At 40.0% G+C, this 18,600-nt stretch overlaps 1 protein-coding gene across 1 annotated transcript in view; it reads right to left on the bottom strand.

Annotated features, from left to right (window-relative positions):
• The window catches only part of snta1 (syntrophin, alpha 1), a 35,212-nt gene extending 18,086 nt beyond the window's left edge, over window positions 1–17,126 (bottom strand). Inside the window, exons 1-2 of the mRNA XM_054785743.1 lie at window positions 16,767–17,126; window positions 10,334–10,519 (exon numbers count right to left, since the gene is read on the bottom strand). Coding sequence (XP_054641718.1) covers window positions 10,334–10,519; window positions 16,767–17,058 — 478 coding nt within the window. The 5' untranslated portion in view covers window positions 17,059–17,126. The remainder of the gene's footprint in view (window positions 1–10,333; window positions 10,520–16,766) is intronic.
• Window positions 17,127–18,600: the final 1,474 nt, after the last annotated feature.

Raw genomic sequence — 18,600 nt, 5'->3', positions numbered from 1 at the left:
CATTTCACCGTCATCACTTATCATATGAGTGATGGGATTTTTGGTGGGTTTGGAACGAGTGGTGCTTTTAAAATTAAGTCAAAATACTGCAAAGATGCAGCAAAGCAGCAACTGGGGTACTTATGGGTAGTATCAGAACTGTAAAAGTGGCCTGTGTGTAAGGTAATTCCAGGACAAACACCCCACACTCCCTTCATCCACCCTGCTGTGCTGAAAGTGATTTCCGATGTCCAACAAGTGTTCTAAACATCACACCAGATGCTGACACATGTGATGATCTCATTGTGAGATGCTGTGTTGCTGTGTAACAGCGCACACAACATGGATTCTGTATAATAAGCAAGGGCGGATAAATGCCAGATGTTGCCGCTCCAATGCAGCAATGTGTGAATGATGAATTTTTGTGTGCAAATACATACGACATTGGCTCAGCGTGAACTAATGTACATAACTAATAAATAACGGGCCACCCATGTTCCGCCGCTTAATGTGTGGTTCATTCAGGCACTGTCAGTCATCTGTCGGAGCCTTCTCCGTTCCTGTGAGTGATTTAGATAAGTTCATTATTCCTGCAGCCCATCTCATTAAGATCATGGCTAACTGCCAACCTCGGGAAGGTAGAGCAAGCAATGGACAGAACACTGAATCAGTCTTGTAAAGTCACATTCTGCCAAAGCACAGATGTGATTACTTTGCATAGAGTGTCAGGAGAGTTCATTATACTAATTCTGCAAAGTGAAAGTAAAGCAAACTTGAACAGCACTTGGCCAGAGGACAAAAAGCAAGAGTAAAGGGAGTTTAGTTTGGAGATTCTATATGCACAAACACACAGTATGTATTCATGCACCATGCAGTGAGATGGTTCAGTGGAGTCCAGGGTGGCGCAAAAGGGCTGGCCTCTAATTTATCAGGGGCTTCAGAACAGACAGCAGGGTTCAGAAGGGGTCCCGCTAAGCAAACGTCACGCTACAGAGGAAGAAGGGCCCCCGAAGAACAGTTGTGATTTCATCAAGCTTTGGTATTTTGTGAGATAATCCATCCCCTTGCTGTGCGTAAGCGCAATTTGCTCACGGGCCAGCAGTTCTGAAGGAAAAATAACCAGAGCTTTGTGTCCGGAGGGTCAGAGCTTTCACAGCAGGCATACACACACACAGAACTGGGACAGAACCAGAGTTGGACTGTGGCATGAGATGGTTGGTGCGCAGGGTAACTCTTCTCTGATTGTGACCAAAGGGTGCGCTTGTTTTAAGATGAAAACAATAATTGTTCAGTGGAACTTCTAGGATCTAACACAATGTGTTCCAGGACAACGGTTGACCTAATATTAGTTCAGATTTTGAAGTGATTTTTTCCCCCCCCATAGGAAATGATAGAAATATCAATAATTAATTTCTCCAAACTGTCACCATGATAAAACATTAATGTCACAGGAAATTGCCAAACATAAGTGTAAAAATAAGATACTCAATGTCAACATTAAGATGTAAAAACAAGAGCACTGTCAGATATCATGAATTTCTACTGTATGTACCTTAGTGTTAACTTTAAAGAAAAATGACAATTAAATGGTTTATTTGCATTGCAGATGTACATCAGGGTTTCCCACCGGATTGCAAATAATTTTTGGTGGGGGTAGATGACATCATCTTTTAATTCGCAAAATTGGCCATGATGCATGTGTGGGAAAGACAAAAAAGTGAGCACAAAACATGATATACAAAACAAATAGGTTTAAATGAACTTTTTCTGTCACTTCTTTGTGTGAATTCTTTAGATCAGAAGCAAGACAGAGCCGCTTGTGCATGTTGTAGAAGGGGGGATGGGGGCACATTGAGGCCGTGGCTCATTGAGAAGAGGAATACGTGCTTTCATGTTAGTGTCCAATATGACCAAAAAAGTTGGAGTTGTAACGACAAGCTAAATTTACAGACAGTCCCATTATAATGGATTTATGAGTGAGGGTGAACAGGTGCCAAATACATTTGTGGCAGGTCACCACAAATAAATTAATGTATGGGAAACTCTATCTTGGTTTTTTAACATTTATATGTCTTACAACAGCAAAGCACACGCCCAGAACTATTCCTTTGATGCTTGCCAAGCTGAGGTCTCGTGAGATTTGTGAGGTATTGCAACTCTGAAGTTCTGTACGACTTACGGGGTGTTTCACTGTGTTTATCTTCGTCATTTTTTTTTTTAAGTAATTTTAATCACACATCAACATCAAACCCTGAGGAAGTGAATTAAAATGTGCTTGTTTTGAAGAGAGATTAGATGGTTCAGTGCTGACCTTTTAAATTAAAACTATTCAAAGCAGAGAGGATCAGAGAAAAGTTCAAGGATACCCAAGGATTCAATCAGGGTATAAGAGAGGTATGTTTTCAAGACTCCTAATTATTCCGTCAGATGTAGAGCCAGACTGTCTTACTTAAATGCCATTTGTATGACAAAACCAGATTATAATTCAAATATTCCATTCATAACCCTGTTTCCACCAACCAGTACCAAACAGTTAAATTAAGTTCTTGAGTGTCACATTTCAATTGCACAACACTGTCTTTGCTTGTGGGTATGTGACGGGACCACAAGCGAATGGCATAATTCCGTGAGTAATTGAGACGCCCCTAAAAATGTCTATTTTTGACACCCAGCTATCTTGACGTTTACATTCTCCTCCAATTTTGGATCGACATTTGCAATAAAAGTGACTGCTGTAAATATTAGATTAAGTTCAGATCCATAACCCACCGCTTCTCTCTTCAATATTTTTCACATCAGTGACACATAAAGACATAAACATGTAAAAATTTGGGTTTTTTTTAAAACTGTGGTACATGTCTATTGTCTATTTGATCTGTATTATCACATATTTATAAATTATTATTGACTTAGGTGAATGAGATGTTTCTGCTGAAAAAAATAAAACAAATTCAAATAAAAAAAAAATGTTGACCAAAAATCTGCAATTTGCAGGGATCCACTATACTCGCCTCGTTTTGGGGCCACTTCAAAATAGTATGGTGGGGAACTGCAAAAAATGCACATCATTTGCAATGACACATGCTTACAAACAAAAAAAGCTAGAGTAGAAATAGTAGTGTACAGTATTGCCACTGAAAAAATGTTAATAGTGAGTCCACATAGTGTTAGGCAGTGGACAACCCAAAACAGGGTGAAACAACACAAAACTTAACTGTAACGCTGACTTATTTCACTACCCATCAATGACTGCATAATATATTTGCAGTGGTTCATACACATCACTACTAATGACGCAGATGTGTGTGCATGTGTGTGTGTGTGTGTGTGTGTGTGTGTGTGTGCGTCAATTTAGAGACCGACAGCGAGAGATTAGATTTGGGGTTAGTGCCTTTTGAGAGTGCTGACAAAGCTTCACAGGCAGAGATGAACCATGCTGAAAATCTAATCTCACCACAGGCATTGGTGTAACACCTCTCCGCTTGCACATGTAGACTTGAACTCTTACAAAAATGTACTACTTACACCCGCAAAGACATAGATAGTGTTGCATTTGCTTTCATAATCCAATCTGGCCCGTGATATGATACTGTCAACATTTATAGCTTAATTTGCATATGAAGTCATTCGGGTTGCTTTTCCTCCAGGGGGCACTGATTGGATACACTCAATTTGTCTTTAAAAAACACTGACCCGAGCCAAAAACACATGCTCATATGTAGGGATGTCCTGATCCGAACCTCAGGATTAGGATCGGCTGTCGATCCGCTATATTTGTGAAGATCAAATAATATCGGCTTCCCTCACGAGATCGGGCCAATCGAGTTGCCGTATCACGTTTGTAACACTGAGCCACACTCCAACATGGTAGGTGCAGTAAAGCGCCTCAAAGCTGGTTGCCACTTGTCTCAATAAGAAGAAAACACAACACCACTATGCAGACATGTCCACGGTGTACCGTGGTGAAGTTATTTTCACGTTGGACGTTGGACATTCGGCTGCGTAGCTACAGCGGTGATTCCCTCTCACTGTGCCCGAACTGCTGCGTCGTGGTGTAGGGAGCTCGCACGAAGTAGTGCGAGGTTGCTTATAATCGGGGCCGCACAAACACTACTAAACGTGCGGAAGCAGCGGCGAGAAACCTTGGAAACTCCTCTGTTACAGACCGTGAATGGAAGCTCTTTTTTTGGATGGACTTTTATTGGATCTTTTATTGGATTAGCGACCTGACTCATAGAGATTTGTTACAAAAGCCAAACAATATTGTTGGTCAAGCTGTGTAATAAAAAAGTGAATTCCGCAAAACTTTGGTTGCATTATTTTTAATACTTTGAAGAGCTATTTTCATAACCATATTCAATTCCACAAATTCATGTTTGTAACAAAAGCTTATTATTATTTTAAAAAACAAACAAAAAAACTATCTGTACCGGATCAGATCAGATGGGAAGCCAAAAAATGTGGATCGGGACATCCCCACTCATATGCATGGTCATATTTGTATTTGTTACAAACATGCTTAACAAGTTACATTAAGGAATATCATGTTTACAACATGTCCAAAAAGGAGTTGGAAGAAGCAGAGCTTATTTAATCCTACACCTTCTCCATGTCTCAGCAATTACTTTCATTCATTGACATAATCTCTGTTGTGTTATTCGTAGAATGCAGAACACTCAAAAATATCATTCAGTATTACAGCAGATTGAGTGATTGAACTATACGAGAGACTAGCATTATGTATGAACAATTTTTCCGCAAAATGTGAAATAATAGATGTTGTCAGTCAGGCTAAGGGTCAACATTACACAGTGACCAGCAGCCTAACTGGGGAAAAACAAGACACTGGATGGCCTGATGCAGCTGACATAACATCTAAAACACATTCGCAACCTGCCAATAAAAGTTACTACACAATGGAAAGACTGCAAGTGCAGAGCTTCCATAACTAAGCCTGCTTAATCCGTGTATTTGTGTGTGTCTGTGTCTGTGTGTGTGTGTGCAAGCAATGATGAAAAGGACATGGGAGAAAACAACCAGCAGTGTCCAGTAATGTCCTGGCAGAGACTACCAGCACTGCAAAACTGCACAAGTACACGAGGCTGAGAATTAAGCCCAAACTAGCACTGTGTATATCGTGTAAAAATATTACATATGCGTTAGCACTTTGTGCAGCAATGGCTGGTTTTAAAACACAACAGAAACCAAAACAGCAGGAAGGAAAAACATGTGGTGTAAAGTGAAACTAACATGGTAATGGAGGTAATGTTCATGCAGAGATGTTGCACACAGGCAGACGTACTCTCTGCACAATTCCTTTCTCTAAATTTTCATTGTTGGAAGATATGAGCTGACCTACACACGCCTCTTTTCCACCCTCCTGCCCTTCGCACAATAACACATTTCAGGATGCTGCAGGAGGCGCACATGTGCTCTCATACACTTGGTTGTAAATATAACCGGAGGAAATGAAGGCAGCTGGGGGGATTTAAGTTTTCATTTGGTCTGTTATATTTATCTGACCCCCTCAGGTGTTTACTGTTCCTCTCACAGACATACACACATTGATTATTCCATCATATTTTTTAAATGTAAAGTTGAGACGGAAAAGGAAGCAGCAGGGAAGGTGAAGAGGGCACCTGCTTGGGAATGGCAACAGTGCGCTGTGAGTTTATTTTCTTTCCAATTGCTGGATTAACAACAGACATATTCCTATGCATGGTGAGAGGTTTGGGGACTTGAGCACAAGGAGGGAATGTTGACATCTACATCCAGGCCCTCTACCACACAAGCACAAAAATCATGGCTGCTAAGCAACATATCGTAGACCCCACACATTTGAGCAAGAATGTGTATGACAGTACATCTTCTCAGTGGACAATACTATAGAAAGTAAACTTGGATATACTTTAGAGTAGTCAGTGCACAGCTTGTAAAACAGTATAGATTTACTATCCATTGAAAATGAGTCAACACACAGCCAATCTTGTCTAAATAACTGGCAACCCAATTAGGTAACAAGATAATGTCTACACAGTCAAGCATGGTGGTCCCAGTGTCATGATCTGAGGCTGCATGAGCACTGCCGGCAATGGGTAGTTGTGGTTCATTAAGGGAAAGATGAATTTCAACATGTACTGTGACAACTGTGCAGCAAAGAACCATCCCCTCCCTTGGGAAACTGGTCCGCATGGCAGTTTTGCAACATGATAAGAAGCCGAAACACACCTCCAGGATGACAAGTGCTTTGCTGAGGAAGCTCAAGATGAAGGTGATGGAGTGGCAAAGTAGGTCTCCTCCAGACCTGAACCCAAATAAGCAGCTGTGGGGCATCCTCAAGCGGTATAGGAAGGAAGGTGGAGGAGCGCAAGGCGTCTTACATCCACCAGCTCCACCAGTGATAGAGAAATAGAAGAGGACTTAACCAGTTTTTCACCATTTTCTGGCTTAAAATTGAGATTGCGATTCTCTGGGATGATTCTGTTCACACACATACACGGACACACAAACACACACACACACACACACAGAAATCATTGTTTTTCAAATTCTTAATATTATAGTTCTCATTGTCTTGTGCAGCTTTAAAGAAGGACAGTTAACGGGGGACTTTTTAATACAAAAGAAATCAAAACAAAAAAAATCTATCAAGTCAAAAACATGGGACACTCGCTTATGTAATAAAGATAAGTAAAAGGAAAAGTGAGTTAATTCAAATGATTGCTTCTCCTTCAAGCGGCTGACCAGCTGATAGCCAGCACACCTTGCCTGCAAGGGCAGCGGCACCAACCTGCCCTGGCTCACTGGGGGGACGGAGAGAGTGACAAGGAAATGTCGGTCGTCAAACCAACGATAGTACAGTGTGAATCCTGTTAAAAATTGTGATGCATCTCAATAAGTAAAATAAAAGTCAATTCGGAGGAGTCAGATTTGATTATCAATCTCGTCGTCGAATCATATAAAATGTCATGTGATCCACATTGTACCAACGTTGCAAATGAGATCTGTTTATGGGTCGGGATTGGCTCTGCTCTTCAAAAAAAGAACAAAAAAACATTAGACTATTAGTCAACTATGGATAAACTCTCACAAATCAGATAAGACCATGAAAGTCCTTCGCCAAAGACAGCCCTAGAAATTAGATTACCTGTCGCAGTGTCAACTTTTTGTGCAGCGAGAGGATGTAATGAAAATTGTTGCTGAAATGTGAGAGCCATACTCACTTTTGCGAATTACTCTATGTACTGTATTTTAAAAATATATTCTGGGCTTAGCCTTTAAGTATAACCAAATAATGTCAACTTTGGGGAGAGATGCAAGCATTTTTGGTTTACCTAAGCATAAAACTTGACTTTCCCAGCTCTGGCAGCACAAATAACAGAAATAAATAGTTGATGCAAACACCTGCTGCATCCACTACAAACATTCCACTACATAGCGGGTGTTTCCTAGACATCCAGCACAGCTACGTCAGACGGTTCTTCCTATCATCTACAGTTGTGTGAAAAAGTGTTTATCCCCTTCCTGATTTCTTATTTTTTTGCATGTTTGTCACACTTAAATGTTTCAGATCATCTAACCAATGTATATATCAGTCAGTGATAACACGACTAAACACAAAACGCAGTCTTTAAATAAAACTTTTTACTATTAAGGGAAAAAAATCATCTAAACCTACATGGCCCCGTGTGAAAAAATGATTCCCCCCTAAACCTAATAACTGGTTGGCCCACCAACTGCAACAACTGCAATCAAGCGTTTGTGATAACTTGCAATGACTCTCTTAGAGCGCAGTGGAGGAATTTTGGCCTGAGGGTTTTCCAGCATGAACTGCCTTTTTAAGGTCATGCCACAGTATCTCAATAAGATTCAGGTCAGGAATTCATGACTAGGCCACTCCAAAATCTTCATTTTCTTTTTCTGCAGCCATTCAGAGATAAACTTGCTGGTGTGTTTTGGATCATTGTCCTGCTGCAGAACCCAAGCTCGCTTCAGTTTGAGGTCACAAACGGAGGGCCGGACATTCTCCTTCAGGATATTTTGGTAGACAGCAGAATTAATTTATCACAGCAAGTCTTCCAGGTCCTGAAGCAGAAAAAACAGCCCTAGTCCATCACACTACTACTACCAAACTTTACTGTTGGTATGATGTTCTTTTTCTAACATGCGGCGTTACTTTTACGCCAGATGTAATGGGACACACACCTTCCAAAAAGTTCAACTTTTGTCTCGTCAGACCAGAGTGTTTTCCCAAAGCTCTTGGAGATCATCAAGATGTTCTCTGGCCAAACTAAGACAAGCCTTAATGTTCTTTTTGTTCAACAGTGGTTTTCATCTTGGAATTTTGCCATGTAGGCCATTTTTGCCCAGGGTCTTTCTTATGGTGGAGTAATGCACACTGACCTTAACTGAGGCGCCTGAGGCTTGCGGTCTTTGAATGTTGTGGGATCTTTTATGACCTCTTGAATGAGTCCTCGCTGCGTTTTTGGGGTCATTTTGGTTGGCCGGCAACTCCTGGAAAGGTTCACCACTGTTCTATGTTTTCGCCATTTGTGGATAATGGCTCTCACTGTGGTTCGCTGGTGTCCCAAAGCTTTAGAAATGTCTTTATAACTACGGATGGGCCGGATACTCGTTATAAATGAGCATTTTTGCAGAATACGAGCATGAAGCGAGTACATCTCGTCATTATCCGTAATCGTGACGAAAGAACATCCTCATTATGTATTCACTCTTCACGCTCTCAGTCACACACAGCGACCGCCTCTCCCTAGACAGGTTGCAGCCACAGGATTGGTGCCTCCTTCACGTAGACGGTGCAATTGGCAAGTTGAAAACGGCTAATTAGGTTTTCCTTAGCTCGCCTCTGTTTCAGTTTGTATCTAAAGTAACTTGGTAAACTTGTTTTGTGAAGTACACGGTGCATTTGACAAGACAGCGCTGTGCAGGCTTGTGTTGTGTTAGCCAAATATGCAACAGCTCAATTGGGGTAGCATGACTGCTGTTTTCCTTGAAATGTATTTTGTATTATTCCATGAAGTCATCATAAAACAGGCGTGCTACCTACAACTTAAGAATTTTGTTAATTTCCAATTGGCAGTACACAGACAGTGGTAACAGTAATCTGCATTGACTGGCCACAACATTAGGTACACCTGCACAAGAGCTGCATCAAACATTATGCCTGTATGGCTATCATACTACATTATACACATAAGCACGGTAAATATATTACAACCCTCTCAATACGGTGCAGTATGAGCGTTGCAATCACAAAACAGTTGTATACAGCTCGTGCGTCAATGACTGACGTTTTTTTTTTTTTTCAACTGGTTGCTTCTGATTTGGCTGGTGATATAAAGTCAGTTGGAAAACATTGCTTGTAGTACTGAACGTGGTGCTTTTGAGAACAATACAGTGAACAAGGCTGACAGATTAATTCCCTCTTTGCCATCAATGGATGTTTGCATGAATCACCAACTTCACACAGATCATTAAAAAAATTATGAAATAAAGTCTTACAGCTCACTTACACACATACACAGTACACATAAAGCTGAATAATAAACAATAAATATAGCAACTTCTGATTAATCCATGTCATTTTCAGACATAAAATAATGTACTGATTTAAACCCTGCCCATTTTCATTTAAACCACACCTACTTCTGGTTTATGCCCCACCCAGTCCGAGTACAAATAGAGATATGGATCATTTAGATGGGTGAACAGATACAGATACAGACACAGATAGTGGTGTACTCGCACATCCCTATTTAGAACCTTTTCCAGACTGATAGATCTCAATGAATTACAGTGAATCACTTTCACACAGGGCCATGCAGGTTTGGATTTTTTTCTCCCTTAATAACAACAAGTTTCATTTAAAAACTGCATTTTGTGTTCAGTTGTTTTGTCATGGAATAATATTTTAATTTGTTTGATGATCTGAAACATTTAAGTGTGACAAACGTGTAAAAAATAAGAAATCACAAAGGGGGCAAACACTTTTTCACACCACTGTATATATGACCACTCTTCATTGGCATGCTGAGATGTTCACAGATACTAGTCTCTTGGGTCATGTTAGGGGAAACTGATTATTTCAATGTATCCACGTAACAGTGATCAAAGTACGAATGAAATTTGAACATGTATGATAATCTCTATTTGTGATTATCATACATGTCAGGGTGAAACCAACCGGCATTAAAGAGAAATGTATCAAATTATATGAATATGAAAAGAAATCATCAAGTGATCAAGTTTAGCGGTCAGGGAAAGACCTCTTTTTGCACTCTTGCCTATGAGTTCTCAGACTTTTGATTCGTCTAAAAGAAAAAAAAGGCCTCACCTTCAAGAATGACCTCCTTGCCTGTCTTTTTCAGGGCCTGCACGGCCTCATCATGCGTGGCCTCACGTAGGTCATAACCGTTGACAGACAATATGGCGTCGCCAACATAAAGAGCCTCCGTCTGGTCAGCGGCCAGGCCTTTAAAAATCTTAGAGATGAGAATGGGCATCTTGTTCTCCTTCCCACCTGTATGAAATGATGGACAATAATTAGATGGGTAAGATCAAACTATCAAAATATATATAATGTATAGCGATCTAATTTATATTATTTATTATGTATTGTGTAAAACTAACACATGAATAACATCAAATTAAAAGCACAAAATGAATGCCGACCCACCATCCACCAGTTTAAGTTCCAGCCAAGTTTTTCCAGAGAGATTATTACATCGCTGTTTGACGTGTGTGGTAAAAGGCAGTGTGCTAGCATGAATTAACTTGAGACAAATGTGCACATTAGCACTCAATAAGTCATCAAAACTTACCTTTATGCATTCCCACATAGTATCAGCATTTGACACCAAATATGAGATGAAAGAAAAATGGTAAAAATACAGTAGTAGTCTATCTGTGCGGCATGAGGTAAAGTTAGCACACGCACAATTGGACATGCGTCAAGTGAGACGGATGTAACTGAGAGAATCCGGCCACTTTTCAAAATAAAACATAAAAAAATTAAATAATGGAAATTATTTTTTCTTTCTGTGCGGCCCGGTACCTAATGACCCACGGCCCGGTACCGGGCCGCAGCCCGGGGGTTGGGGACCACTGATGTAGGTCACAGCCTGTTGACTGAGACGCTCATACTCTGCATGTCAATCACATTCCCAGTCAACTTTTGGAGGGAAGGATTTAGTCATTTTTTGACTTTCCGTGGCATCAGACAGTTGTCGGCTGCATGACTCAGTATTAGAAATGAGGCAACGCCCTGAGGAGTCAGTCAATACTTTTAGAGAGAAGAGTAAGTGAAGGCAAGAATAGGATACTAATTCAAATTGATCAATATCTTGCACACAAAATAACCACTGATTTTTGTTAGTTGTTTTATAAGGCATGCTACCTTACAGAGAAAACTGCAGTCATGCATCTCTCCTACCTAATCCTCACATAGTCCCTCTCATCCCATCCTGTCTTCCTAAGGCACGCACCTAGCTGACAAACTGTCACTCAATCCACAGGAATGGTGAGTGTGGAGTGGTGTATAAAAGGTACAGTATATACTGTATACATTGTTATGAGGAAAGTGAGTACTTTGAGCATGTGATATTTTTTATGCATAGTGTCCAACTCCTAGCCGTATAACATTGAATCGTTATTGAATTTAAAAATTTGTAATTATAAGGCAGCTTCTTTGTCTCAGGCAAAATGGGATAAAACAGACATTTAAAGGGCACCTATTATGCAAAAGTGACATTTTAATGATCTTCTAACAGTAATATGTCACCAGAGCCTGTGAGCATGAGAGAAGACGCGCTCCAACGGTTGCTCAAAACTTGCATCTTCTCACAATGTCATGAATGAAAAACCTCCTTCTTCATGGACATGATACCACCTCTGACTCGTTCGTAGCTAGCCTGCCCCGTGTATACGCCCACCATTTCACGTATCACAGTTTTGTTAATTTTTTTTTTAAAACAGGCTTCGCTACACATCTTAAAACCCTTCCGCGTAGCTTGATGTGCATCTCCAAAAAAATCTCCAATCTAAATCTAAACCCTTTGTCAGCGTTTCATATATTACTTCCTGTCTGTATACAACTCTTTCATAGGGCATGCAGCCCACCTTCATGTACACCATTCGCCTTTAATTTCGGATCAACATTTACAATAAAAGTAATCACCGCATTCCTCCTGGAACACGGCCTGTTATGAGTCTTCTTGACACTTTCTGACTAGGTCATGTTATAGCACATACCCCTACCGCACTACTCAAGTGCGCTCTCAAGTACAAGGGCTAGCAACCCTTATGCCAATAATCAACTTGCTAGAAAACCTAAACTCAGGAGAATGGTACGTGTGGCTGGATGACTCATTAAGGTGTACACCTTAAGGTGTAAAGCAACCTTTAAAGGTTCCTTTGCTTTAAAGGTGTAAAGCAACCAATTGGTTGCCTTAAAGCAACCAATCACTCTTTCGAGGACAGCGAGGTAAAGATTTTGGCCAAAGAAAACAGATGGTTTGAAAGAGGAGTAAAGGAAGCTATTTTTGTCAAACAACAGAACCCATCATTGAATCGGAATGGTAGTTTGAGGTTTAATTTGGACCCTGTGTTCAGCAGGTTACTGAGACCAAAACCCACAGCTCTTAGTCTTGCAAATGAGGTAGAGCCAGGGCCGAGCCAGAACAATAGATGCTAACTAGCCAGTATCAGAGTCGTTCATACCCAACTACAGGGAGCTACACTTCCCTTTGTTCGGAGGTGCTAATGGCAGGATTACTCCGCCCAGTCTTAGTGTAAGGAACCATAGGAGGAGGGTGTTGGCACACCAATTCCGCCCACTCTTACTGTATTTAAGGCCTAGGCTACCAGCACTTGTTAGTTCGCTGACGAAGCTCTTCGGATGAGGAGCGAAACGTTCGACACTTTCTTCACAGAAGTACAGATGACGTCTCAAGAAGCCTTTCCCTAGATGTTTTGACTTGACTTTTTTTCTCTTTTCAATAAAGATATTTAAGAAAAACTCATTTTAGAGTTGTAATTATAACACAGTGAAACCATGATATTTTTGCCAAAGGTTATTATACCGTCAGAATCTACACAATAGTGTAGCTAAACACGACTCACTTCATTTTGTTTTACCTTATTTAGTACCACACTGACTGCCACTACAGAAAAACCCATCATTCACTTTTATATGCAGCTTTATAGAAACTTGTCTTCACTCTGACCCACCGGGAGACCTGGTACCTCACTCCCTAGTCTCCCTGCTTAAATTAGACATAGGCAAGTAATTATAGGTTGACTGCCTCCACGCTTCCTAAAAGCTGGGGTGGGCTCCCTAAAATTAACACTAGCCCTCCACTCCCTGATGCATAGCTGCCATCTTTGACCAATGACAACTGGCTGGCTGCTCCTCTCAGCTGTTCACTCTAGTGTGGTGTCAGCAGGCCAGCAACATCTTGCCTCTCATCTTCTGGACTCTTTCTTTCTTGTAGCTATTTGCTCTTTGTGCCTTTGTCTCACTCTGTTTTCTCTTTCAAAGCAACCCGCATCACAACAACGTCAAGCCAGCATGGTGACGACAATCATTTAGTTTTCATAATAAGTCATCTCCCTCTCAAAGCCACCCTTTTTCACAGAGATGGTCTTTATAGTTTTGACAGTAGAGGTTGCTTTGGTTGTTGTCAGGGTGATGGAGGGGTGAGGTAATAAAATGAACATGCCTTAACATCTGCAATAATGATAATCAGTCTTAGATAAGAGCAACAGTAATGTCATTTCGCAGTTTTACCATCAACTCATCATCATCCTTGGGAATGACTTGTCAACATGTGCATACTGCAGACTTGCGACGATTTCCATTCAAAAGTCCCATAGAAAAAGTTACAATTTTACAGACAGTACTAAACAGTGCAGCATCCCAAAGCCTTGGCAGTGTGATGGTTGCTTTTTGTTGAGGAAACTTGAACTCCAGCTTGATGTCTGTCTATTTTATCTCACTTTATTTACAGTACATAACTTGACTGCTCATCCGACTGCCCCTGACATACCAAGATCTCAGCTGAGGTCGGGGAAACGGGACATGTAAAAAGGCTTTCAACAGCTGCTGCCGCACTGTTGTGAGTACACATTGCAGTTATGTAAGCCTGATGTGTTATAATATGGAGAGGTCATGGCCTTTTCACCATCGGAAGGGCTATGGGAGTGACCGGTTGTATAGCTAGCTACTTTATTAATCCAAATGTGTGAACCAACATACAATAAATGTAAGGGGTTAATGTGTAAAATAAGTGACTCAGATAAGTCGGTTGCATGTATTTGTTTTTATTTAACACTCTGGAGTGCTGATATAATGGTCAATTTTTACTACTTTTCGGTTTACCTTATATTTCTACTGTGAAAACAGTTTATCTTACCTTGTTTGGTGTCATGTTTCTCAATACAACCTCATGTGTGTTGTTATATTTTTTGTTTCATTTTGACATATTGCATTAACACACTGGACCTAAAATCACACAAAAACACACAATCCGAATAGGTAAAAGTTAGATTGTTTACTGTGAAGATTACAAACTTGTTTAATTAACCATTTCTGTAACTTAGAAAGCAAATAGTAGGTACACAACGTGTACAAAAACTTCCACAACTTTAAATTGGCCAAATTACAAATGTATTAAAATTATACACAGTTGCATTAAAGCTGAACTGCTAAAATGCTAAGGGACACCAGGTGAAGTAACATCTTAGTTTGTTTTTTGTCTTGAATTATTGCTTGGAAAAAAAATGTTTTTGTTTTTTTTTTTATTGAATTGCTTGTTAGTTAACTTGTTGATGTCTTCAATTGTTTCCAAAACTTAGGATAAACTTATTATTATTATTATTATAATTATTATTATTATTCTGGCTCAACTTATCCGTGATTCGGTTGCACAAAAGTGGGATAGTGGAAATTATGTGATGTTACCATGGAGTGCACCATTATCTAATATAAGGCTATTATACAGGACTATTTTACCGGAGCTCATACATTCACAAGTTAATGTCTTCATTAAAATAATTTTGAAAATGTTCCAAGTAATGTACTTAGTTGTGTTTTGAAAGCAGCTACATTGTTACATAAAATGTTGTTTTGTCCCTTGTATTAAGTTTAGTAACGTGATGCGTGTTTTGATTGTGTCTTATTTTGTTTGTGCTCAACTTTTTTTTTCACTTTTTAATGTTTGCTTCAACATTTGTTTTTGAGCTTTTTGCAAATACTCAGTGGCCGCAGATGGAACTTTTCAATAGCTAGTAAATATTACTAATTGATATCGGTAAGATGTTTTTGTGAATAAGTATTTTATAAACACAATGTATTCGTTTAAAATTAATTTATTATAATGAAGTAGTTTTCTGCTTCTTTGTGTTGAATTGTATTTTGGGTATTATAAAAATGTATGTTCATGTACAGTATATGCTTTTATTTCATATATCGGCCGATATACCAGCTATCGGCCAATATATCGGCTATTGGCTGATATATCGGATACTGGCTTTTTTCAGCCCCAATATCGGTATTGGCATCGGCCCCAAAAATCCAATATCGGGCGGGCTCTAATGTGTACTACATTACCCAAGAAGGCTTTGCACTCGAGGGTGAACCGGAAAGCTGTTGAAGCTACAAGAAAGTAATGGTGATGTGCTAATAAAGCAATAGTTAGTTCCTAGTTATTATTGTACATCACTGTTCTTAATTTGTTAAACAAGCAACAAACATAACATTAATGAACAATTTGGATTTTCATTATGACTGTGTCAGCGGAGCCGTGAGTGTGTGTTTGCGCACTACTTCAATTATTGCAGACCGTCTCTGCAATACATTGTAACACTTTCTTTCTTTGTTTTTCGACTATGGCCGTATTTCCGCAACAAACTTAACATTAATGAACTATTTGGATTCGAATAATGATGGTTTCAATGGAGCCATGTATTTGTGCACTACTTATGCACTTAATAGCACTACTTAGCCACGTTTTCTTTCTTTGTTTTATGACTGTGGCAGTGTTGTCTTTAATTTGCTGTTTTACGTTCTGGTAAGCCTCTATGAGAATTTCCGTCGGGGGAAAGTGCGCCGCTCTCGTTGCCATGGTGAATCTGTGACTCTGTGATAGATAGCGGGGTCTACTTAAGGGCGCACTGATCCGGGATTGGTTTCACCTGGCTTGATTAATCCGTGTCTGCTCATCCTGGCTTGGGTTTTGTGCTACCAATCAAGCCTAGACGCTCTTGTTTTGGGTTGGTTGAACTCAGCTCAGTCATATAGCCTGGATGTATGAATCTTACTTTCGTGCAACGGGCCCCTGCCACAAATAAAGTTGTTTTAATTGAATTGCTTGTTTGACTACTGCTTTGCTAGGTTGAAACAGTTTCAACATTTAAAACACTTTAAATTTAAATTGAGTAAACTTTTTAAACACCCAAATGAAGCTAGCAGAACAATGTGAAATTTCAAAATAAACCAAGTTGCTGCTAACTGGCTAGCTAGTGACAGTTTAATCGGAAGTAAATAAACATGGCGGCTGTCAATTTGAGGACCACACAGAAGTTTGTTAAACATTAAAAATCTGCTTGTCCCTTTGCCCACCTTCGATTAAGCGTGTTTGATGCGGTTAAGGAACGCGTTTTCAACAATTGGCGACAAAACAATTGTTAAAAAGCAAAACCGGGCTGCAAATCACGTCATTGAAAGTGGCGCGGACACTCTATCTAAATCAATGAAAAGTTGTGCTCACCTTTAATACTAATCCCAAGTCCTCCGACATCTTGCTTGGTGACTCTCACCGTGCGCTTCACGTTGGTGATGGTCTCCGGCACAGGACTGGAGCTAAGGTTCGGGGGGTCTCCGTTGATAGCACCCGGGGGGTTCGAGTTGGGCTTCTGCGGCTCCTCGGCACCCTCCTCGGGGTTCACCGTCAGCGTGTCCTCGGTGAGCGTGGCCAACACCCGGATCCAGCGGTCGACGGTCACCCGGAGCTCCAGCAGTCCCGTTTTCTGTGCCTTCATCGCGGCAGCCATGTTCATCATCGCATTCCTGGAATAACTCTAGATGGGGCTGGCAGTTCTGTGAGGAGATATGGAGGGCTGGGGTTGGGGGCACACACACACATACACGTACACACAACTCCCACAACCTCTCAGCATGCGTTTTCCAAACAAGTTTACCCACTAGTAAGAATCATAGTTAATTGATAGTGATACTATTACACACAGTACAATTGAAAGTGTTTCTTCCTTAACTTTCTGTACAAACTACACTTCCCTCCAGCAAAAGTGACAGTTTAATTCATTCTTCATTGGCCTGCAATGTTTTTCATTTATATGTGTTGTGGGTTTTGTTTTGTTTTGTTTTTTTACACACATAAAGTCATTAGTGATAAGACTACCTGTATAACAGCATATCGTATCATTCCTTGACCACCAGGCAAAGCTGCCCCCCAGTGGCTGTGAGCAGTATAGTGCCTGACATTGGCGCAATCGGATTGGGTTCTTATGTGTTTATGCATCTGTTTCACTCCAGCAGGTGAAATAACACCCTGTTTTTAGTATGGAATCCTCTTCTGGGAGGTCTGTGGAAGAACTTGAAAGAAATTTAAAATGACCCAAACTGTTAAAATAGAATCAATCCTTTAATAGCCTTTATTTTAACACTTCTCTATTGTATTTAATGCATACGCAACTGAATAAGGGTTGACAACTGATACTCTGCTACTATCTAGTGGTCAAAAGGCTGTACTACATGAACACTGCAGTAAAAGAAAAAACTTGAGGGACTTTTTCTGTGTACTGAAACACAGAAAATTTGCTCGTTGACACCATGAAATAAATATATAACAGTAGTAATTAAATTATGTATATGTTGCTTTTTTCATTATAAACACCAAATAAATATCTTGCTCTATAGTTGTTTGGGCATCATTTATGCTAATTATTTACATTTTGGGCAAATTGGAACAATAATAGTACGGACAGTGTCATTTTAGCTTGGATGAAATATTAAAAGACATAAACAAGATAACCACCATCATTCCTGACAAATATATGAGTTAACTGTGTCTAATCTCCCTGACCTCTTCCATCTTACATGATATAGAATAATCTCTTTGAACATGTAAAGATACATTTAATGTGCCTTTACAAAAGATATACTAACACAATCTGTCCAAGGATTAAAATGCACCACTTTTATTCAAAGGATATTATTTCCACCATATGGCCCGCTCAAGTATCGCATTAGCACTTATTCAGGTCAAGTGGGTCATCAACAAATATAGTGTAACCTTAACAATCTGTTGTTTTGATTTTTCCAATTGTAAATAATGTAAATAATTAGTTCCAGCCTTAAACTGTCACTGTTATTAAAGTCTTAGTCACTGTATAGGCAAATTTAACTACATTTCTAACTGTCACACCAGTATAAAATGAAGTTAACCACTGTATAATAGCTCGCCAGTATTGAATAAAGAGGTACTACTAGTAGTGGTGATGGTGGTGGTGCTGCTGGGGGTCTTCTTTACTGACAGTGAGTGCGTGTGTGTGTGCGATGATGTTCAGCATGATGACAAAGTG

This window comes from Dunckerocampus dactyliophorus, chromosome 8, assembly GCF_027744805.1.
Source record: "Dunckerocampus dactyliophorus isolate RoL2022-P2 chromosome 8, RoL_Ddac_1.1, whole genome shotgun sequence".
Lineage (NCBI taxonomy): Eukaryota > Metazoa > Chordata > Actinopteri > Syngnathiformes > Syngnathidae > Dunckerocampus > Dunckerocampus dactyliophorus.
The sequence above is the reverse complement of the archived record's forward strand: the minus strand, read 5'-3'. Positions and strand labels throughout refer to the sequence as shown.